The sequence below is a fragment of the Oncorhynchus tshawytscha genome, linkage group LG23 (assembly GCF_018296145.1).
Source record: "Oncorhynchus tshawytscha isolate Ot180627B linkage group LG23, Otsh_v2.0, whole genome shotgun sequence".
Classification (NCBI taxonomy): domain Eukaryota; kingdom Metazoa; phylum Chordata; class Actinopteri; order Salmoniformes; family Salmonidae; genus Oncorhynchus; species Oncorhynchus tshawytscha.
Genome location: NC_056451.1, coordinates 22,399,988 through 22,423,228, shown reverse-complemented (window position 1 = coordinate 22,423,228; position 23,241 = coordinate 22,399,988). Strand labels below are relative to the sequence as shown.

At 46.4% G+C, this 23,241-nt stretch overlaps 1 protein-coding gene across 4 annotated transcripts in view; it reads right to left on the bottom strand.

Moving 5' to 3' along the window:
- Positions 1–23,241, bottom strand: part of LOC112235404 (cell adhesion molecule 4) — a 239,746-nt gene that overhangs the window by 34,078 nt on the left and 182,427 nt on the right. Inside the window, exon 1 of one of the 4 annotated variants that reach the window (XM_042304893.1) lies at positions 4,529–6,109. The exons of 1 other annotated variant lie outside the window; for it this stretch is intronic. In XM_042304893.1, the coding sequence (XP_042160827.1) occupies positions 4,529–4,607 (79 nt within the window). In that variant the 5' untranslated portion in view covers positions 4,608–6,109. Of the gene's footprint in view, positions 1–4,528; positions 6,110–23,241 lie in introns of those variants that run through there. 2 more of the 4 variants (XM_042304891.1, XM_042304894.1) reach the window with 2 other exon arrangements.

The following is a 23,241-nucleotide window of genomic DNA, read 5'->3' as shown; positions in this document are numbered from 1 at the left end:
GATAAATAAAACAAGATACTATTGTCAGTTCCCCTTTTGGCCAAGTGGGGGCAGTGTTTCATTGCAATGAAAGGCCCTGATCAGAGCTCCCCTCCACTCTCTCCACGGCTCTGAAAAGGTGCATTTATTTATGCTAGCTACACAACACTCAGGCAACCAATCATTTAAAAATGCATAAACAAACAAATAAATAAATAAAACATAGGTATAAATAAACAAGGTCGTATCCGGGGCATCCTAAATGGTTCCCAAGGTGAAGCTGAGTTAAAAGGAGGGTTAGAGGAGGGTGGGTAGTTGGGAGCACAGCATAGGTGTATGAAGACGGAGGGGTCTCAGTAAATCCTAGAATGGCTCAGCGTGTAGTTTACTGTAGGATTAGTGGACTGAGTTATCGCCATGGAGACTTCAAGACCCACACACACACACACACACACACACACCCCCTCCAGGTCAATAACAAGACAGGAGAGATAGGCTAGCAGGCAGCCAGAGGGACTTCACATGAGGTTGAGTCTAGATAGGCTACACAACAAGTCAAGAAAACAGCTGTCTTTCCCAACGAAAGTGAATTTTTTACCAGTTAAATGGGTTGACAACACATTCAAATCCCTATACTGTGTCTGTGTGTGTGTGTGTGTGTGTGTGTGTGTGTGTGTGTGTGTGGTTAGCTATGATTAGCTGCATACGGAAATTCATTTGTCTGTGTTTAAGCTTGTCAGAGAGCGTTTGCTTCAGGTAAACCAGTGAGTTTTGCAGGGTGTGCTGCCTCTGCATCAGTGAAAAAGCTGACAGAATAAGATTATTTTCCCTCTTCTCCTCCCTCTTCTCTCTCTCTTTCTGGTCTAAAATTATCCCTCATCTCTCCCAGGATTCTAACACTGCCAATCAAATCCACAAAAAAAGGCTCAACTATAAATAATACATAATCCTTTACAATCTAGCTTCTTCTCTTTTTCATTACCTAGCTCTGTTCGCTCTCCCTAACCCTCTTTTCTTCCCCTCTCTCTCTCTCTCTCTTCAATTTAAGGGGCTATATCGGCATGAGAAACATATGCTTACATTGCCAAAGCAAGTGAACTAGATAATAAACAAAAGTCAAATAAACAAAAAAAATCTCAGGTTGCTTATTGGTCCCATTCTGTTCTCTTCTCTCTCTCTCTCTCCCTCGCTCCCTCCCTCCTGTTGGTCCTTAGAGCTCATCATTTCCCCCTGCTGTATTCTATTCTCCTCTAATCTCACCTCCCTCTTCCTTTTCACCTACTCCCTCTTTCCCTCACCTTCTCCCTGTACTACTCCCCCATGCCCCTTCTATACCTTCATCTCTCATTCTTCCTCTCTGTGCATATTCACTCTCTTTTACTTGCATCCCTCTATCCATGTCTCTTTTCCTTCATCTAGCCTCTAAACTTGTGATACTTTCCTTCTATTCTGCAAGACTAGAAGGAAAGACTCTCTCTGTCTGTCTGCCTCTCTCTCTGACTCAGGGGGTATCTCTCATTCCCGCATGGTTCTATCTCCACACTCTCCATCACTAAATGTGATTTGTTCTGCAGCTCAAGTCTGCAGTATAATCATCCTGTTTTGTCCAGGACAGGGAGAAAGGGGGAGAGAGGGAGAGGGATTGAGAGAGAGGACATGAGGACAAACAGATGAAATTGGAAGAATGTTGGAAGAAATGTCTGATTTTCCTCTCTCATCTCAGGCCTTCTCTTTTCCTCTAATCCTCTCTCACTCTCTCTCTCTTTCTCTCTCACTCTCTCTCACAACACCCCTCTGAGTTAACAGCAGAATTATGTACCCCTTTGTGTATTTCTCTCTCTCTCTCTTTCTCACACATCCACTCTTCCTCATTACACTCCTCTCTTCTCACTGCTCCTCCCTTCTCTACCTCATCTCACATCCCTGTTCATCCTTCCCATCCTTCTCAAAGCTATGTTTTGACCTTCATGTTCTTTATGACCTTCAACATATTTCCATGACCCCATTCCCTCTCTCTCTACCACTCCGCTCATCTCATCTCTCTCTCTACCACTCCGCTCATCTCATCTCTCTCTCTACCACTCTGCTCATCTCATCTCTCTCTACCACTCCGCTCATCTCATCTCTCTACCACTCTGCTCATCTCATCTCTCTCTACCACTCTGCTCATCTCATCTCTCTCTACCACTACGTTCATCTCATCTCTCTCTCTACCACTCCGCTCATCTCATCTCTCTACCACTCCGCTCATCTCATCTCTCTCTACCACTCCGCTCATCTCATCTCCCTCTCTTCCAATCCCTTCTCTCTTTACCTCTCTCTGTTTTCCACCAGTGTGTATGCAGTCCCTCTAAACAGCTAAAGCTGGTTAGCCATGGTGTTTATGACGAGCCGTCACAGCCCAACACTGTTCTGGCGACGACTGCCACACAAAACAAGGGCAGCTTAAGGAAAATGTACACGTTACACGTTGATACCACGCTGGAGATTCACAGCGGCCAAGAGGAGAGAGTCTTAACCCCCCCCGCATCAATCCCTCTACCTGGCCAGTCTCCCTCCTCCTGCTCACTGCTCACCCAAAACTGCTTCATTGGCAGGAATTATATAACCCAGCCTACTTGCCGAGGCTAAAAACTAATTCTCTCTCTCTTTCCATCCCTCTTCCTCATTCTCTCACTCTTCTACTGTCATCTATTCCCTCCCTCCCACCATCCCATGCCACTAAATGTCCCTGTGTAGATCCAATATGCAAATTCGGCAATCCAGATTTTGATTGGCTTGGAGGAAGTGGACGCGTTGCAGCCATGGTTATTTACAGAACATCTCTGCATATTAATACGCTGCTTGAGCCCAAATAGAATGATGACAGGATCTATTCATGGTATCAGTGGTGCTACCAGTGATCCTAATCATAGATCAAAGACAGGGGAAACACTGGCTCTCCTGCCCAGTGATCCTAATCATAGATCAAAGACAGGGGAAACACTGGCTCTCCTGCCCAGTGATCCTAATCATAGATCAAAGACAGGGGAAACACTGGCTCTCCTGCCCAGTGATCCTAATCATAGATCAAAGACAGGGGAAACACTGGCTCTCCTGCCCAGTGAAATCATAGATCAAAGACAGGGGAAACACTGGCTCTCCTGCCCAGTGATCCTAATCATAGATCAAAGACAGGGGAAACACTGGCTCTCCTGCCCACAGTGATCCTAAATCATAGATCAAAGACAGGGGAAACACTGGCTCTCCTGCCCACAGTGATCCTAATCATAGATCAAAGACAGGGGAAACACTGGCTCTCCTGCCCACAGTGATCCTAAACATAGATCAAAGACCGGGGAAACACTGGCTCTCCTGCCCACAGTGATCCTAATCATAGATCAAAGATCGGGGAAACACTGGCTCTCCTGCCCATGATCCTAATCATAGATCAAAGACAGGGGAAACACTGGCTCTCCTGCCCACAGTGATCCTAATCATAGATCAAAGACAGGGGAAACACTGGCTCTCCTGCCCACAGTGATCCAGAAAGACAGTGAGCCCAGGAAACACTGGCTCTCCGGCTCTCCTGATTCCTGGGCTCATTGTCTTTCTGTCCCTCCCTCTTGCTTATCTTCCTTTTTCTCACTCTTTCCATCCCTCTACCAGTCTGTCTCTCTTTCTCTCTATCTCCTCTGGTCAAAGTTTATTTTGTGGTGTACTTCAGAAGGCTCTCAGAGGGTGTGATCTCTCTCTCTCTGGGATAATTGTGGCCAACACGTGATAATGGGAAGATCGGGAGACTTATATCTCTCTCTCTCTCTCGCCTCTTTTAACTGTACTCCTCCATCCTGGTTTGTGTTTCCACATTTCCCCAGTCCTACAGTCCCACGGGTGTATCCCTCCTCTCTATAGCACTCTGCTCATACATAATGCTCATTGGAAATTCACACCTAAATCAGAGATTGGTAAGTTCATTCACACTCTGCTTTTCTCTCAGTCCACTCTATCTTTCTGTCCCTATGTGAATTGTCACATCTATAGCTTTTCTCCATTTTACATGACATTTATTAAGTCTCCCGATCTTCCCATTTTCACAAGTTGGCAACAATTATCCCACTGAGAGGTGAAAGATGGAGAAAGATAATCTAGCTTGATGTAGTGAGGTGAGTCAGTGTTTGTACAGATGTAGGGTCTTACATGTGAGCCAGTTTGCTACAGCAGGGAAATCCTACAGCAACAGGAAATGTGAATTATTATGTGGATTGTAAATGAATGGATATTTTTGTAGGGGGTGATACATTTTTTGTGAGGGAAAATCAAGCCTGAAATTTCAAAGTAGAAATGACAAACTTCAGAAGCCTTTCCAAAGCTCAAATACACCCACTATCCAGCTTGGCAGGAAAGTTCTGCAACAGCGTGATGAAATGAAGATCCTCCATCTGTATGTAAGTTAGTGTGTGTCATCGTGTGTATGTGTGAATGTACAGTACGTAGATTTTCAGTGAATGCACATTGAACGTCCATTGCGCATGTGTGTGGTGTGCACGCGCATGTGTGTGTGACTTACGCGCAAGGCAGAGCAGCAGCAGGGCACGCAGGGAGAGGGAGAGGGGGGTTGGGAGGAGAGATCTCGGGCCAGGCCTCATTGTGTATTGAGCCTCAGTAGCTGTCTGATCAATGCTTCCTCTGTGACCCAGGACACAGGCACCGTACAACAGAGCAGAGCACAGCAGAGCACAGCAGAGCACAGCTAGGGCTGCAGTGACACACAACAAAGCCGGGGTTTTACCAGTACACAACACTCACGTTTCTTCAGAGCTGCAGTCTTTTGATAAAACACCACCGATCTAACATCACCACAGCGTCGATCTAGAATGTCTTACAACGTTGCTACGAACTATCAGCACACAACTAGCCAAATGACTGTCTGCCAACAGAGCTGCTCTGCTGTGTTGGACTACATAACTAAACATCAAATCAATGGAGCAAAGCAATGATACAAACCAACAGGCTAGAACCACTCAAATGGCAAACCACAGACCAGAATCCCAACACCAAAAAAACCAATATCTTTACTCTACATCAGCCAGACAGACACATCGGAGTAAACCATCTGAAACAAGTCATTATACTGTTTCTGTACCCATATCTCTCAACTCGGGGCTCCATCCCCACACACGATACTTTTGACAACACAAACACGTCATCAGCTAAATTGTCTCCCACGGTTCACTATCACACATCACCGTCTCCAACTGTGATGGTAACTGCTTTACAAATGACTACAGTCTCCCTGTGTGATATAAACACCCTACAGGATCACATGTATAGCATTACTCTATAGGCTACATCTCTCTCTCTCTCTATCCGTCCCACTGTAGAGATGTAACGTGTATGTATGTCCTCCCTCTGTATGTTTATACAGGATCACAATGTCTCTCTCTGCTGCACACGGCTGCTTCCAGTCACTATGTTCAGTCCCTGTGTTGAGTCTCGTGTTCACTACTCGCTCTGTCAGTGAGCTCAGTTCAGCTGCTGCGGTCCGTGTGGAGTTGGTTGTTGGTTCTGATTGGCGGCTCCTAATGCAGCAGAGGCGAGGGCCCGGCCCGGAGAGCGTATAACTTACTGAGGGTGACCTGCAGTAGCACACACCTCGCTGAACACTGTCCGATTGAGGAGAACAGCGGTATCATCCCCAGATTGCTACAAAGTCCTCTGCCTTCTGTCTGCAATTAGCCAGTCAATGCTACCACTACCGCACTGTGGGCCCTGGCACTGTCAATGGCACTGAAGTAGCATGGAACCTCCAAGTCCCTAACAGCAACCACACCAGAACCTGACACCAAGGAAATTTCTCTGTGCTCTCTGTCGTTGTAGCTCGGAAAGGATATTGTCCCTCTGATCCAAACAAAGTAGATTCCGTGTTTTCTCTTCTTGTCTCATCCCCCTCTCTCGTTGTGGTTGTTTTGTTATCTTGTCGTCCCCTCTCTCTCTCTATCCTCAGTCAGGTCAATATAGTGGGACAGTGCTTTAGTTTCTGGTCGTTTCCTCTTCCTCCTCCTCTTCCCCTCTGTCATTCAGTATATGTTCAGTATATGTTCAGTATATGTTCAGTATATCCCAGAGTAGTGTCAGCTGTCTATCTGTCCGTCTGTGTCTGGTTTATATAACCCCTGTTCTCCTCCCACAGCCTGCCTGCTTCCACTCTCTATCAGTGTGTGTAAGTGTGTGTGTGTTAGTCCGCTGATGCATATTTAGCATTTTAGTTATTTTGTGAAGGTTTGGGGTGTGGATGCGACAATGACTGTCTTTCAGGTCAGGGAACAGTGGCTATGTCTGTAACCGCCCAGCAGCCCATTCAGACAGGGTATATAGCTGGGTCTGTTAAGGATGTTTAGTGGCAAGGCCTTCTTCCCCTACAATCCCTCAGTTGAGACAAGAGAGACAGAGAGGAAGAGAGACAAACAGAGGCCTCATATAGAGGTCCTCTTTGTCCAATGACCTGTATTATAGCTGCTGTATTAAGACAGTCCATAATGGCTGCAAGTGTGTGTGTCTGTATGTGTGTTCTCAGAACAGTGTGTCTGTATGTGTGTTCTCAGAACAGTGTGTCTGTATGTGTGTTCTCAGAACAGTGTGTCTGTATCTGTGTTCTCAGAACAGTGTGTGTGTCTGTATGCGTGTTCTCAGAACAGTGTGTGTGTCTGTATGTGTGTTCTCAGAACAGTGTGTGTGTCTGTATGTGTGTTCTCAGAACAGTGTGTGTGTCTGTATGTGTTCTCAGAACAGTGTGTGTGTCTGTATGCGTGTTCTCAGAACAGTGTGTGTGTCTGTATGCGTGTTCTCAGAACAGTGTGTGTGTCTGTATGCGTGTTCTCAGATCAGTGTGTGTGTCTGTATGCGTGTTCTCAGAAGTGTGTGTGTCTGTATGCGTGTTCTCAGAACAGTGTGTGTGTCTGTATGCGTGTTCTCAGAACAGTGTGTGTGTCTGTATGTGTGTTCTCAAAACAGTGTGTGTGTCTGTATGTGTGTTCTCAGAACAGTGTGTGTGTCTGTATGTGTTCTCAGAACAGTGTGTGTGTCTGTATGCGTGTTCTCAGAACAGTGTGTGTGTCTGTATGCGTGTTCTCAGAACAGTGTGTGTGTCTGTATGCGTGTTCTCAGATCAGTGTGTGTGTCTGTATGCGTGTTCTCAGAAGTGTGTGTGTCTGTATGCGTGTTCTCAGAAGTGTGTGTGTCTGTATGTGTGTTCTCAGAACAGTGTGTGTGTCTGTATGCGTGTTCTCAGAACAGTGTGTGTGTCTGTATGTTCTCAGAACAGTGTGTGTGTCTGTATGCATGTTATTAGAACAGTGTGTGTGTCTGTATGTGTGTTATTAGAACAGTGTGTGTGTGTCTGTATGCGTGTTATTAGAACAGTGTGTGTGTGTCTGTATGTGTGTTATTAGAACATTGTGTGTGTGTCTGTATGCATGTTATTAGAACATTGTGTGTGTGTCTGTATGCATGTTATTAGAACAGTGTGTGTGTGTCTGTATGCATGTTATTAGAACAGTGTGTGTGTGTCTGTATGCATGTTCTCAGAACAGTGTGTGTGTCTGTATGCATGTTATTAGAACAGTGTGTGTGTGTCTGTATGCATGTTATTAGAACAGTGTGTGTGTGTCTGTATGCATGTTATTAGAACAGTGTGTGTGTGTCTGTATGCATGTTATTAGAACAGTGTGTGTGTGTGTGTCTGTATGCATGTTATTAGAACAGTGTGTGTGTCTGTATGCATGTTATTAGAAGAGTGTGTGTGTGTGTGTGTGTCTGTACGCGTGTTTTTAGAACAGTGTGTGTGTCTGTGTGTGTCTGTATGCATATTATCAGAACAGTGTGTGTGTGTGTGTGTGTCTGTATGCATATTATCAGAACAGTGTGTGTGTCTGTATGCGTGTTATTAGAACAGTGTGTGTGTGTCTGTATGTGTGTTATTAGAACAGTGTGTGTGTGTCTGTATGCATGTTATTAGAACAGTGTGTGTGTGTGTCTGTATGCATGTTATTAGAACAGTGTGTGTCTGTATGCATGTTATTAGAACAGTGTGTGTGTCTGTATGCGTGTTTTTATAACAGTGTGTGTGTCTGTGTGTGTCTGTATGCATATTATCAGAGCAGTGTGTGTGTCTGTATGCGTGTTATTAGAACAGTGTGTGTGTCTGTATGCGTGTTTTCAGAACAGTGTGTATGTATGTTATCAGAACAGTGTGTGTGTCTGTAAGCATGTTCTCAGAACAGTGTGTATTTATATTATCAGAACAGTGTGTGTGTCTGTATGCATGTTTTTAGAACAGTGTGTATGTACAGTGCCTTGCGAAAGTATTCGGCCCCCTTGAACTTTGCGACCTTTTGTCACATTTCAGGCTTCAAACATAAAGATGTAAAACTGTATTTTTTTGTGAAGAATCAACAACAAGTGGGACACAATCATGAAGTGGAACGACATTTATTGGATATTTCAAACTTTTTTAACAAATCAAAAACTGAAAAATTGGGCGTGCAAAATTATTCAGCCCCTTTACTTTCAGTGCAGCAAACTCTCTCCAGAAGTTCAGTGAGGATCTCTGAATGATCCAATGCTGACCTAAATGACTAATGATGATAAATACAATCCACCTGTGTGTAATCAAGGCTCCGTATAAATGCACCTGCACTGTGATAGTCTCAGAGGTCCGTTAAAAGCGCAGAGAGCATCATGAAGAACAAGGAACACACCAGGCAGGTCCGAGATACTGTTGTGAAGAAGTTTAAAACCGGATTTGGATACAAAAAGATTTCCCAAGCTTTAAACATCCCAAGGAGCACTGTGCAAGCGATAATATTGAAATGGAAGGAGTATCAGACCACTGCAAATCTACCAAGACCTGGCCGTCCCTCTAAACTTTCAGCTCATACAAGGAGAAGACTGATCAGAGATGCAGCCAAGAGGCCCATGATCACTCTGGATGAACTGCAGAGATCTACAGCTGAGGTGGGAGACTCTGTCCATAGGACAACAATCAGTCGTATATTGCACAAATCTGGCCTTTATGGAAGAGTGGCAAGAAGAAAGCCATTTCTTAAAGATATCCATAAAAAGTGTCATTTAAAGTTTGCCACAAACCACCTGGGAGACACACAAACATGTGGAAGAAGGTGCTCTGGTCAGATGAAACCAAAATTGAACTTTTTGGCAACAATGCAAAACGTTATGTTTGGCGTAAAAGCAACACAGCTCATCACCCTGAACATACCATCCCCACTGTCAAACATGGTGGTGGCAGCATCATGGTTTGGGCCTGATTTTCTTCAGCAGGGACAGGGAAGATGGTTCAAATTGATGGGAAGATGGATGGAGCCAAATACAGGACCATTCTGGAAGAAAACCTGATGGATTCTGCAAAAGACCTGAGACTGGGATGGAGATTTGTCTTCCAACAAGACAATGATCCAAAACATAAAGCAAAATCTCAATGGAATGGTTCAAAAATAAACATATCCAGGTGTTAGAATGGCCAAGTCAAAGTCCAGACCTGAATCCAATCGAGAATCTGTGGAAAGAACTGAAAACTGCTGTTCACAAATGCTCTCCATCCAACCTCACTGAGCTCGAGCTGTTTTGCAAGGAATGGGAAAAAATGTCAGTCTCTCGATATGCAAAACTGATAGAGACATACCCCAAGCGACTTACAGCTGTAATCGCAGCAAAAGGTGGCGCTGTAATCGCAGCAAAAGGTGGCGCTACAAAGTGTTAACTTAAGGGGGCTGAATCATTTTGCACGCCCAATTTTTCAGTTTTTGATTTGTTAAAAAAGTTTGAAATATCCAATAAATGTCGTTCCACTTCATGATTGTGTCCCACTTGTTGTTGATTCTTCACAAAAAAATACAGTTTTATATCTTTATGTTTGAAGCCTGAAATGTGGCAAAAGGTCGCAAAGTTCAAGGGGGCCGAATACTTTCGCAAGGCACTGTATATTATCAGAACAGTGTGTATGAATATTATCAGAACAGTGTGTGTGTCTGTACGTTAATTACGTTAATTTGTCACGCGCGCCGAATACAACAGGTGTAGAATTAAAACAACAGTAAAAAGACAGGCTATATACAGTAGCGAGGCTATAAAAGTAGCGAGTCCGGGTAGCCATTTGATTACCTGTTCAGGAGTCCTTATGGCTTGAGGGTAAAAGCTGTTGAGATGCCTTTTGGTCCTAGACTTGGCACTCCGGTCCTGCTTGCCATGCGGTAGTAGAGAGAACAGTCTATGACTGGGGTGGCTGGGGTCTTTGACAATTTTTAGGGCTTTCCTCTGACACTGCCTGGTGTAGAGGTCCTGGACGGCAGGCAGCTTAGCCCCAATGATGTACTGGGCCGTCCGCACTACCCTCTGTAGTGCCTTGCAGTCGGAGGTTGAGCAGTTGCCAGGTAGTGATACAACCAGTCAGGATGCTCTCAATGTTGCAGTTGTAGAACCTTTTGAGGATCTGAGGACCCATGCCAAATCTTTTTAGTTTCCTGAGGGGGAATAGGCTTTGTCATGTCCTCTTCACGACTGTCTTGGTGTGTTTGTTGATGTGGACACCAAGGAACTTGAAGCTCTCAACCTGCTCCACTACAGCCCCGACGATGAGAATGGGGGCGTGCTCAGTCCTCCTTTTCCTGTAGTCTACAATCATCTCCTTAAGTCTTGGTTACGTTGAGGGATAGGTTGTTATTCTGGCACCACCCGGCCAGGTCTCTGACCTCCTCCCTAAAGGCTGTCTTTATGCGTGTTATTAGAACAGTGTGTGTGTCTGTATGCATGTTCTCAGAACAGTGTGTGTGTGTGTGCGTGTTATTAGAACAGTGTGTGTGTGTCTGTATGCATGTTCTCAGAACAGTGTGTGTGTGTGTGTGTGTGTGTGTGTGTGTGTCTGTATGCGTGTTATTAGAACAGTGTGTGTGTCTGTATGCATGTTCTCAGAACAGTGTGTGTGTGTGTGTGTCTGTATGCGTGTTATTAGAACAGTGTGTGTGTCTGTATGCATGTTCTCAGAACAGTGTGTGTGTGTGTATGCATGTTCTCAGAACAGTGTGTGTGTGTGTGTCTGTATGCGTGTTATTAGAACAGTGTATGTGTGTGTGTCTGTATGCGTGTTATTAGAACAGTGTATGTGTGTGTGTCTGTATGCGTGTTATTAGAACAGGGTGTGTGTGTGTGTATGCATGTTCTCAGAACAGTGTGTGTGTGTGTGTCTGTATGCGTGTTATTAGAACAGTGTGTGTGTGTGTGTTTGGTACCATGTTCGTGTTTTCATGCCATTGTGAGCATGTGACTGTGACTGTCAGTAAGTGCTGGATGAGACTGTAAATACACTGTTTCTCCCAGTCTTTAACACATTAATGAGACATACAGTGGGGCAAAAAAGTATTTAGTCAGCCACCAATTGTGCAAGTTCTCCCACTTAAAAAGATGGGAGGCCTGTAATTTTCATCATAGGTACACTTCAACTATGACAGACAAAATGAGAAAAAAAATCCAGAAAATCACATTGTAGGATTTTTAATGAATTTATTTGCAAATTATGGTGGAAAATAAGTATTTGGTCACCTACAAACAAGCAAGATTTCTGGCTCTCATAGACCTGTAACTTCTTCTTTAAGAGGCTCCTCTGTCCTCCACTCGTTACCTGTATTAATGGCACCTGTTTGAACTTGTTATCAGTATAAAAGACACCTGTCCACAACCTCAAACAGTCACACTCCAAACTCCACTATGGCCAAGACCAAAGGGCTGTCAAAGAACACCAGAAACAAAATTGTAGACCTGCACCAGGCTGGGAAGACTGAATCTGCAATAGGTAAGCAGCTTGGTTTGAAGAAATCAACTGTGGGAGCAATTATTAGGAAATGGAAGACATACAAGACCACTGATAATCTCCCTCGATCTGGGACTCCACGCAAGATCTCACCCCGTGGGGTCAAAATGATCACAAGAACGGTGAGCAAAAACCCCAGAACCACACAGGGGGACCTAGTGAATGACCTGCAGAGAGCTGGGACCAAAGTAACAAAGCCTACCATCAGTAACACACTACGCCGCCATGGACTCAAATCCTGCAGTGCCAGACGTGTCCCCCTGCTTAAGCCAGTACATGTCCAGGCCCGTCTGAAGTTTGCTAGAGAGCATTTGGATGATCCGGAAGATGATTGGGAGAATGTCATATGGTCAGATGAAACCAAAATATAACTTTTTGGTAAAAACTCAACTCGTCGTGTTTGGAGGACAAAGAATGCTGAGTTGCATCCAAAGAACACCATACCTACTGTGAAGCATGGGGGTGGAAACATCATGCTTTGGGGCTGTTTTTCTGCAAAGGGACCAGGACGACTGATCCGTGTAAAGGAAAGAATGAATGGGGCCATGTATCGTGAGATTTTGAGTGAAAACCTCCTTCCATCAGCAAGGGCATTGAAGATGAAACGTGGCTGGGTCTTTCAGCATGACAATGATCCCAAACACACCACACGGGCAACGAAGGAGTGGCTTCGTAAGAAGCATGAAAATTACAGGCCTCTCTCATCTTTTTAAGTGGGAGAACTTGCACAATTGGTGGCTGACTAAATACTTTTTTGCCCCACTGTACATGTATGCCTCTAAGAAATCACAGGGTTTGCACACAGTAGGCTAGTCATTTTCTACTCCATCTGTCATAACACAAATGTATATTTGTTCTACATGACATTTCAGGGGTTAACCTTTTACTGCAGTGGGCTAAGTCAGGGTCAGAAACAAAAGTATACATCTCACACATATGGTTATGGACTGAAGTGCCATGTCAGATTTAGAGTTGAGATGTATTCCATTTTGAGTTTTAATCCCAATATTACACCTTAAATACATCACAGAAGACTGAATTAAAACAAAACCTTTTGACATAGAAACACTTGATTTTTTTGGTGAAAAAAAAGAACAACATTTATTAAATGATGACATTTTGAAAAATATGAAAAACATTCCACCCATGAGGCCGCTAGGACATTTGACTGCATGGAAGTGAGACATGCCTTGCTTAAGGGCACAACAGCATATGGTACCTTGGATTGCAAGGTGCCATTTTCCTTGGCTCTCAACCTCTCTAACCACTAGGATACTACTGACCACCCCTAGGCCAGGTCGAGCATGCAGTTACTCACCATAACCAAGTCCAAAACACCCCACTGCAAAACCACTGGGGAGGAAAACATTCCACAGTGTTATGCTGTGTTGTACTAACTAAATGTGAGTTGGCTACTGCCCCCACCAGTACCTCACTGCTCCAGTCCCTGAACAGTTCAGATGAATCTCCCTCTGTCACAAACCATATTCATATTCCACACAACACTAATGTATTTAATTAGACATGCTCTCGCATTATGATACAGTCATCTGTGTGTGTGTGTGTGTCTACTAGTGCGTGTGCAAGTGTGTATGTACGTGTGTGTTTTGTCGCAGTGTGCGGAAAGCCAATGCTGTCCCCATCCCTCTCCCCCAGTTCCTCGTCCAAATCAAATGCGTTATGGGCTTCATTGGCAACACAATGGAATAAGTGTTGCCAAAGCACTTAAGGGGCTTAAATCAGCGGTGTGATGAAAATATTAAGCACTCCAACATCCTTCCACGGTTCCCCGGCTGCTTAAGCATGGCGGTGAGGTCACCTCCAGCATTTAATACCGTAGATATTAAAAGAGTAAGTGCTCTCACTACCATGGATACACTACCTGTACGGAGGCAGGCAGCGCCCGTGGCGGAGCATGGTGTGTGTGTGTGTGTGTGTGTGTGTGTGTGTGTGTGTGTGTGAGGGATATCTCTGAATCAGCAGTTGGGGCTGGTTCTGGCTGAGTGTCTGATGCACAAGATCCTATCAGTTCATCTGCGATAAAATGTCTCTTCTGTCCTTAAGGCTGTTCTTGGTAAAAATGGAAGTTCTCCCATAAGATGATTGGTGTGCGTGTGTGCGTGCATGCGCATGTGTGTGTGTGTGTGTGTGCGTGCGTGCGTGCGTGCGAGTGTGTGTGATACAGTAACTCTGTAGGAGGAAGGAGGTGTAGGGGTTTGTTGCTTGGTGATTGGAGATGGAGCGAGGAGAGAGTGAGAGGGGGAACTGTCTCTTTGTATGTGTGTGAGAGTGAGACCCCGGGGGACTGTCTCTTTGTATGTGTGTGAGAGTGAGAGGCGGAATGTCTCTTTGTATGTGTGTGAGAGTGAGAGGGGAACTGTCTCTTTGTATGTGTGTGAGAGTGAGAGGGGAACTGTCTCTTTGTATGTGTGTGAGAGTGAGAGGCGGACTGTCTCTTTGTATGTGTGTGAGAGTGAGAGGGGAACTGTCTCTTTGTATGTGAGTAAGAGTGAGAGGGGAACTGTCTCTTTGTATGTGTGTGAGAGTGAGAGCAATAACACGTGTGTGTGTGTGTGTGTGTGTGTGTATGACGTGCGTGTGTGAGCATGCACATACATGAGTGTGTCTATGCCTAACACATACATCACATGACAGTCCCCACCTCTCCCTGTTGTTTGTCTCTACAGCCACAGCTCTAGCTAATGTAGCTAACACCCTTTAGCTAACACCGCTCCTGCAGCCATGATGCAATCCAACACGTTCTCTGTCACCTGCCCTCATTAGAAAAAGCAACACAGTGTATGGATACTATTAAACCCTGCATTTAACAGCCACTACTCAGCCTGTACACCACAACACATCGATCCCAGTCTACATGGCAATTGAAGAAGATCTGCTGCAGTCAAAGCAGCAAGTTTAATCCAGAGCTCCAACAACTCCTCTAGTGTGAGGTGTTATCTGTCCACACAGAGAAACCTGTGGTGAGGATGCCTGGTTATCCCTGTTCTACCTACCATCCTGAGGTGAGCTAAGCTTCTCCACCCTCTGTGAGCTGGGCAGACAGGCCGGTGTGTGTATAGGGGGGTGTTGTGTGTGTCAGGGCCCATGCTTATGTTGCCGAATGAGGAATGCCTTTGTGTTGCTGCGTGCTACATGGTGTGTGACGTAGCTGGTAGGGGTCGAGGGTGGGTTCATTGTGGTGATCGATGTAGCTGGTAGAGGGTCGAGGGTGGGTTCATTGTGGTGATCGATGTAGCTGGTAGAGGGTCGAGGGTGGGTTCATTGTGGTGATCGATGTAGCTAGTAGGGGTCGAGGGTGGGTTCATTGTGGTGTGTGACGCAGCTGGTAGGGGTCGAGGGTGGGTTCATTGTGGTGATCGATGTAGCTGGTAGAGGGTCGAGGGTGGGTTCATTGTGGTGATCGATGTAGCTGGTAGAGGATCGAGGGTGGGTTCATTGTGGTGATAGATGTAGCTGGTAGAGGGTCGAGGGTGGGTTCATTGTGGTGATCTGGTAGATGTAGCTGGTAGAGGGTAGAGGGTCGAGGGTGGGTTCATTGTGGTGATCGATGTAGCTGGTAGAAGGTCGAGGGTGGGTTCATTGTGGTGATCGATGTAGCTGGTAGAGGGTCGAGGGTGGGTTCATTGTGGTGATCGATGTAGCTGGTAGAGGGTCGAGGGTGGGTTCATTGTGGTGATCGATGTAGCTGGTAGAGGGTCGAGGGTGGGTTCATTGTGGTGATCGATGTAGCTGGTAGAGGGTCGAGGGTGGGTTCATTGTGGTGATCGATGTAGCTGGTAGAGGGTCGAGGGTGGGTTCATTGTGGTGATAGATGTAGCTGGTAGAGGGTCGAGGGTGGGTTCATTGTGGTGTGTGACGTAGCTGGTAGGGGGTCGAGGGTGGGTTCATTGTGGTGTGTGACGCAGCTGGTAGGGGTCGAGGGTGGGTTCATTGTGGTGATCTGGTAGGGGGTCGAGGTGGGTTCATTGCTGGTAGAGGGTCGAGGGTGGGTTCATTGTGGTGATCGATGTAGCTGGTAGAGGGTCGAGGGTGGGTTCATTGTGGTGATAGATGTAGCTGGTAGAGGGTCGAGGGTGGGTTCATTGTGGTGTGTGACGTAGCTAGTAGGGGTCGAGGGTGGGTTCATTGTGGTGTGTGACGCAGCTGGTAGGGGTTCATTGGGGTGTGTTCAATGTGGTGTGTGATGGAGCTGGTAAGGATCGAGGGTGGGTTCATTGTGGTGTGTGATGTAGCTGGTAGTGGTCGAGGGTGGGTTCATTGTGGTGTGTGATGTAGCTGGTAGGGGGTCGAGGGTGGGTTCATTGTGGTGTGTGACGTAGCTGGTAAGGGGGTCGAGGGTGGGTTCATTGTGATGATAGATGTAGCTGGTAGAGGGTCGAGGGTGGGTTCATTGTGGTGTGTGACGCAGCTGGTAGGGGTCGAGGGTGGGTTCATTGTGGTGTGTGATGTAGCTGGTACGGTTCGAGGGTGAGTTCATTGTGGTGTGTGATGTAGCTGGTAAGGGTCGAGGGTGGGTTCATTGTGGTGTGTGATGTAGCTGGTAGGGGGTCGAGGGTGGGTTCATTGTGGTGTGTGACGTAGCTGGTAAGGGTCGAGGGTGGGTTCATTGTGGTGTGTGATGTAGCTGGTAGGGGGTCAAGGGTGGGTTCATTGTGGTGTGTGACGTAGCTGGTAAGGGTCGAGGGTGGGTTCATTGTGGTGTGTGATGTAGCTGGTAGGGGGTCGAGGGTGGGTTCATTGTGGTGTGTGACGTAGCTGGTAGGGGTCGAGGGTGGGTTCATTGTGGTGTGTGATGTAGCTGGTACGGATCGAGGGTGAGTTCATTGTGGTGTGTGATGTAGCTGGTAGGGGTCGAGGGTGGATTCATTGTGGTGTGTGATGTAGCTGGTAAGGGTGGAGGGTGGGTTCATTGTGGTGTGTGACGTAGCTGGTAGGGGTCAAAGGTGGGTTCATTGTGGTGTGTGATGTAGCTGGTAGGACTCAAGGGTGGGTTCATTGTGGTGTGTGATGTAGCTGGAAGGGGGTCGAGGCTGGGTTCATTGTGGTGTGTGATGTAGCTGGTAGGGATCGAGGGTGGGTTCATTGTGGTGTGTGATGTAGCTGGTAGGGGGTCGAGGGTGGGTTCATTGTAGTGATAGATGTAGCTGGTAGGGGTCGAGGGTGGGTTCATTGTGGTGTATGATGTAGCTGGAAGTGGGTTGAGGCTGGGTTCATTGTGGTGTGTGACGTAGCTGGTATTTGTCGAGGGTGGGTTCATTGTGGTGTGTGACGTAGCTGGTAGGGGTCGAGGGTGGGTTCCTTGAGGTGTGTGACGTAGCTGGTAGGGGTCGAGGGTGGGTTCATTGTGGTGTGTGACGTAGCTAGTAGGGGTCGAGGGTGGGTTCATTGTGGTGTGTGACGTAGCTGGTAGGGGTCGAGGGTGGATTCATTGTGGTGTGTGATGTAGCTGGTAGGGGGTCGAGAGTGGGTTCATTGTGGTGTGTGACGTAGCTGGTAGGGGTCGAAGGTGGGTTCATTGTGGTGTGTGACGTAGCTGGTAGGGGATGTGTGTGGGTTCATTGTGGTGTGTGACGTAGCTGGTAGGGGATGTGTGTGGGTTCATTGTGGTGTGTGACATAGCTGGTAGGGGATGTGTGTGGGTTCATTGTGGTGTGTGACGTAGCTGGTAGGGTTCGAGGGTGGGATCATTGTGGTGTGTAACGTAGCTGGTAGGGGGTTGAGGGTGGGTTCATTGTAGTGATATATGTAGCTGGTAGGGGTCGAGGGTGGGTTCATTGTGGTGTGTGATGTAGCTGGAAGGGGGTCGAGGCTGGGTTCATTGTGGTGTGTGATGTAGCTGGAAGGGGGTCGAGGCTGGGTTCATTGTGGTGTGTGATGTAGCTGGTAGGACTCAAGGGTGGGTTCATTGTGGTGTGTGATGTAGCTGGAAGGGGGTCGAGGCTGGGTTCATTGTGGTGTGTGATGTAGCTGGTAGGGATCGAGGGTGGGTTCATTGTGGTGTGTGATGTAGCTGGTAGGGGGTCGAGGGTGGGTTCATTGTAGTGATAGATGTAGCTGGTAGGGGTCGAGGGTGGGTTCATTGTGGTGTATGATGTAGCTGGAAGTGGGTTGAGGCTGGGTTCATTGTGGTGTGTGACGTAGCTGGTATTTGTCGAGGGTGGGTTCATTGTGGTGTGTGACGTAGCTGGTAGGGGTCGAGGTGGGTTCCTTGAGGTGTGTGACGTAGCTGGTAGGGGTCGAGGGTGGGTTCATTGTGGTGTGTGACGTAGCTAGTAGGGGTCGAGGGTAGGTTCATTGTGGTGTGTGACGTAGCTGGTAGGGGTCGAGGGTGGGTTCATTGTGGTGTGTGACGTAGCTGGTAGGGGTCGAGGGTGGGTTCATTGTGGTGTGTGATGTAGCTGGTAGGGGTCGAGGGTGGGTTCATTGTGGTGTGTGACGTAGCTGGTAGGGGTCGAGGGTGGGTTCCTTGAGGTGTGTGACGTAGCTGGTAGGGGTCGAGGGTGGGTTCATTGTGGTGTGTGACGTAGCTAGTAGGGGTCGAGGGTGGGTTCATTGTGGTGTGTGACGTAGCTGGTAGGGGTCGAGGGTGGGTTCATTGTGGTGTGTGACGTAGCTGGTAGGGGGTCGAGGGTGGGTTCATTGTGGTGTGTTAACCAGGAGGTGTATGATTAGTCGTTTATTTTCACTGGGTCTTGGTATGCCACCTCTGCAGGGTACACTTGCCAACACCTTGCCCCCATTCTGCCAATTCGGAGCCAAGTTAACAATGTGATAATATCTCTGTGGATGATATCATCTTTCCTTTCTCTGACTGCCTCATTGGACTTCTTTATGACTCTATCGCCATCTCTTCCCCTCAGTCTCTCTCTCTCGCTCACTCTCTCTCTCTGAAAATCACAGACTCATCAGTTTCCTGGCCCTGTTCCTGACGGGTGAACTCGCAAGGAGAATATTAACGAACCTCCTCGGCCAATTAACACCTAGCTCACATAACAACCTTTATACCGCCAAACACGCACGCACACACACATGCTGTGCCGAGGAGTAAAGGAACAGAGAGAGAGGGACACTTATAGAGTGTGGAGAGAGAAAGAAAAAGAGAGAGAAGGAAAGAGAGAGAGAAGGAAAGAGAGAGAGAGAGTTAATTTGGCCTTACTGACCTTATAGCTGTGACATACTAATGCGGGAAGGTTAACAGTATGCATATACAGTATGCATATACAGTATGCATACACACACACACACACACACACACACACACACACACACACACACTGCGAACAAACACCATAGCATAAAACATGTCCAGAGACAGACAGGCAGAGAGACCAGGTTAAGGGATGGACAGATGAGAGAGACAAGTGTGAATGATAATGACAGAGGAGAGAGAGGAGTGTGAATGATAATGACAGAGGAGAGAGAGGAGTGTGTTTGATAATGACAGAGGAGAGAGAGGAGTGTGTTTGATAATGACAGAGGAGAGAGAGGAGTGTGTTTGATAATGGCAGAGGAGAGGAGTGTGAATGATAATGACAGGAGAGAGAGGAGTGTGTATGATAATGACAGAGGAGAGAGAGGAGTGTGAATGATAATGACAGAGGAGAGAGAGGAGTGTGAATGATAATGACAGAGGAGAGAGAGAGGAGTGTCAATGCTAATGACAGAGGAGAGAGGAGTGTGTTTGATAATGGCAGAGGAGAGAGAGGAGTGTGAATGATAATGACAGAGGAGAGAGAGAGGAGTGTCAATGCTAATGACAGAGGAGAGAGGAGTGTGTATGATAATGACAGAGGAGAGAGAGGAGTGTGTTTGATAATGGCAGAGGAGAGAGAGGAGTGTGTTTGATAATGGCAGAGGAGAGAGAGGAGTGTGTTTGATAATGGCAGAGGAGAGAGAGGAGTGTGAATGATAATGACAGAGGAGAGAGAGGAGTGTGAATGATAATGACAGAGGAGAGAGAGAGGAGTGTCAATGCTAATGACAGAGGAGAGAGGAGTGTGTATGATAATGACAGAGGAGAGAGAGGAGTGTGTATGATAATGACAGAGGAGAGAGAGGAGTGTGTTTGATAATGGCAGAGGAGAGAGAGGAGTGTGAATGATAATGACAGAGGAGAGAGAGAGGAGTGTCAATGCTAATGACAGAGGAGAGAGGAGTGTGTATGATAATGACAGAGGAGAGAGAGGAGTGTGTTTGATAATGACAGAGGAGAGAGAGGAGTGTGTATGATAATGGCAGAGGAGAGGAGTGCGAATGATAATGACAGGAGAGAGAGGAGTGTGTATGATAATGACAGAGGAGAGAGAGGAGTGTGTATGATAATGACAGAGGAGAGAGAGGAGTGTGTTTGATAATGGCAGAGGAGAGGAGTGTGAATGATAATGACAGGAGAGAGAGGAGTGTGTATGATAATGACAGAGGAGAGAGAGGAGTGTGTTTGATAATGGCAGAGGAGAGGAGTGTGTATGATAATGACAGAGGAGAGAGAGGAGTGTGTATGATAATGACAGAGGAGAGAGAGGAGTGTGTTTGATAATGGCAGAGGAGAGGAGTGTGTTTGATAATGGCAGAGGAGAGGAGTGTGAATGATAATGACAGGAGAGAGAGGAGTGTGTATGACAGAAGCAGTAATGTGAAACAGAAGAGGAGGCAGAGCGATGAAAGAGAGAGAAAAGTAGGGAATATGTTAAGAGGGATGGAGATAAAGGGAAAGCTTCCCAAGGCTGACAGAGTAGTGAGGCCTGTTTAGTAGAGGAAAGGGTGAGCAGGCTGAAAAGGCAGAGGGCTGAAATGAGGAAAAAGTGATTGAGATGCAATCATTAGAAAGGCCTACTCGCAGAGTTCATAGAAATATGCAAATCCACTTAATTTTTCTTTGATTTTCTCAGCCGCTTTCATATCACATTACCCCTTCTTCTGTCAATCTCACATTACCCCTTCCACTGTCAATCTCACATTACCACTTCTTCAGTCAATCTCACATTACCCCTTCCACTGTCAATCTTACATTACCCCTTCCACTGTCAATCTCACATTACCACTTCTTCTGTCAATCTCACATTACCACTTCTTCTGTCAATCTCACATTACCCCTTCTTCTGTCAATCTCACATTACCCCTTCTTCTGTCAATCTCACATTACCCCTTCTTCTGTCAATCTCACATTACCCCTTCCATTCACCACTTCTTCTGTCAATCTCACATTACCCCCTTCCACTGTCAATCTTACTTCCACTGTCAATCTTACATTACCCCTTCCACTGTCAATCTTACATTACCCTTCCACTGTCAATCTTACATTACCCTTCCACTGTCAATCTTACATTACCCCTTCCACTGTCAATCTCACATTACCCCTTCCACTGTCAATCTTACATTACCCCTTCCACTGTCAATCTCACATTACCCCTTCCACTGTCAATCTTACATTACCCCTTCCACTGTCAATCTCACATTACCCCTTCCACTGTCAATCTCACATTACCCCTTCCACTGTCAATCTCACATTACCCCTTCCACTGTCAATCTTACATTACCCCTTCCACTGTCAATCTCACATTACCCCTTCCACTGTCAATCTCACATGACCTCTTCCACTGTCAATCTTACATTACCCCTTCCACTGTCAATCTCACATTACCCCTTCAACTGTCAATCTCACATTCCACCTCACATCCACTGTCAATCTCACATGACCTCTTCCACTGTCAATCTCACATGACATTACCCTTCCACTGTCAATCTCACATTACCCCTTCCACTGTCAATCTCACATGACCCCTTCCACTGTCAATCTCACATGACCCCTTCACATTACCCCTTCCACTGTCAATCTCTTACATTACCCCTTCCACTGTCAATCTCACATTACCCCTTCCACTGTCAATCTTACATTACCCCTTCCACTGTCAATCTCACATTACCCCTTCCACTGTCAATCTTACATTACCCCTTCCACTGTCAATCTTACATTACCCCTTCCACTGTCAATCTCACATGACCCCTTCCACTGTCAATCTCACATTACCCCTTCCACTGTCAATCTCACATGACCCCTTCCACTGTCAATCTCACATTCCACCGTCCACTGTCAATCTCACATGACCCTTCCACTGTCAATCTTACATTACCCCTTCCACTGTCAATCTTACATTACCCCTTCCACTGTCAATCTTACATTACCCCTTCCACTGTCAATCTCACATTACCCCTTCCACTGTCAATCTCACATGACCCCTTCCACTGTCAATCTCACATTCCACCGTCCACTGTCAATCTCACATGACCCCTTCCACTGTCAATCTTACATTACCCCTTCCACTGTCAATCTCACATTACCCCTTCCACTGTCAATCTTACATTACCCCTTCCACTGTCAATCTCACATTACCCCTTCCACTGTCAATCTCACATTACCCCTTCCACTGTCAATCTTACATTACCCCTTCCACTGTCAATCTTACATTACCCCTTGCACTGTCAATCTTACATTACCCCTTCCACTGTCAATCTCACATGACCCCTTCCACTGTCAATCTTACATTACCCCTTCCACTGTCAATCTCACATTACCCCTTCCACTGTCAATCTTACATTACCCCTTCCACTGTCAATCTCACATTACCCCTTCCACTGTCAATCTTACATTACCCCTTCCACTGTCAATCTCACATTACCCCTTCCACTGTCAATCTCACATGACCCCTTCCACTGTCAATCTCACATTACCCCTTCCACTGTCAATCTTACATTACCCCTTCCACTGTATATCTCACATTACCCCTTCCACTGTCAATCTTACATTACCCCTTCCACTGTCAATCTCACATTACCCCTTCCACTGTCAATCTCACATGACCCCTTCCACTGTCAATCTTACATTACCCCTTCCACTGTCAATCTCACATTACCCCTGCCACTGTCAATCTTACATTACCCCTTCCACTGTCAATCTTACATTACCCCTTCCACTGTCAATCTCACATTACCCCTTTCACTGTCAATCTCACATTACCCCTTCCACTGTCAATCTTACATTACCCCTTCAACTGTCAATCTCACATTCCACCGTCCACTGTCAATCTCACATGACCTCTTCCACTGTCAATCTCACATGACCCCTTTCTCTGTCAATCTCACATGACCCCTTCCACTGTCAATCTCACATGACCCTTCAACTGTCAATCTCACATTCCACCGTCCACTGTCAATCTCACATGACCTCTTCCACTGTCAATCTCACATGACCCCTTCAACTGTCAATCTCACATTCCACCGTCCACTGTCAATCTCACATGACCCCTTCCACTGTCAATCTCACATGACCCCTTCAACTGTCAATCTCACATGACCCCTTCAACTGTCAATCTCACATTCCACCG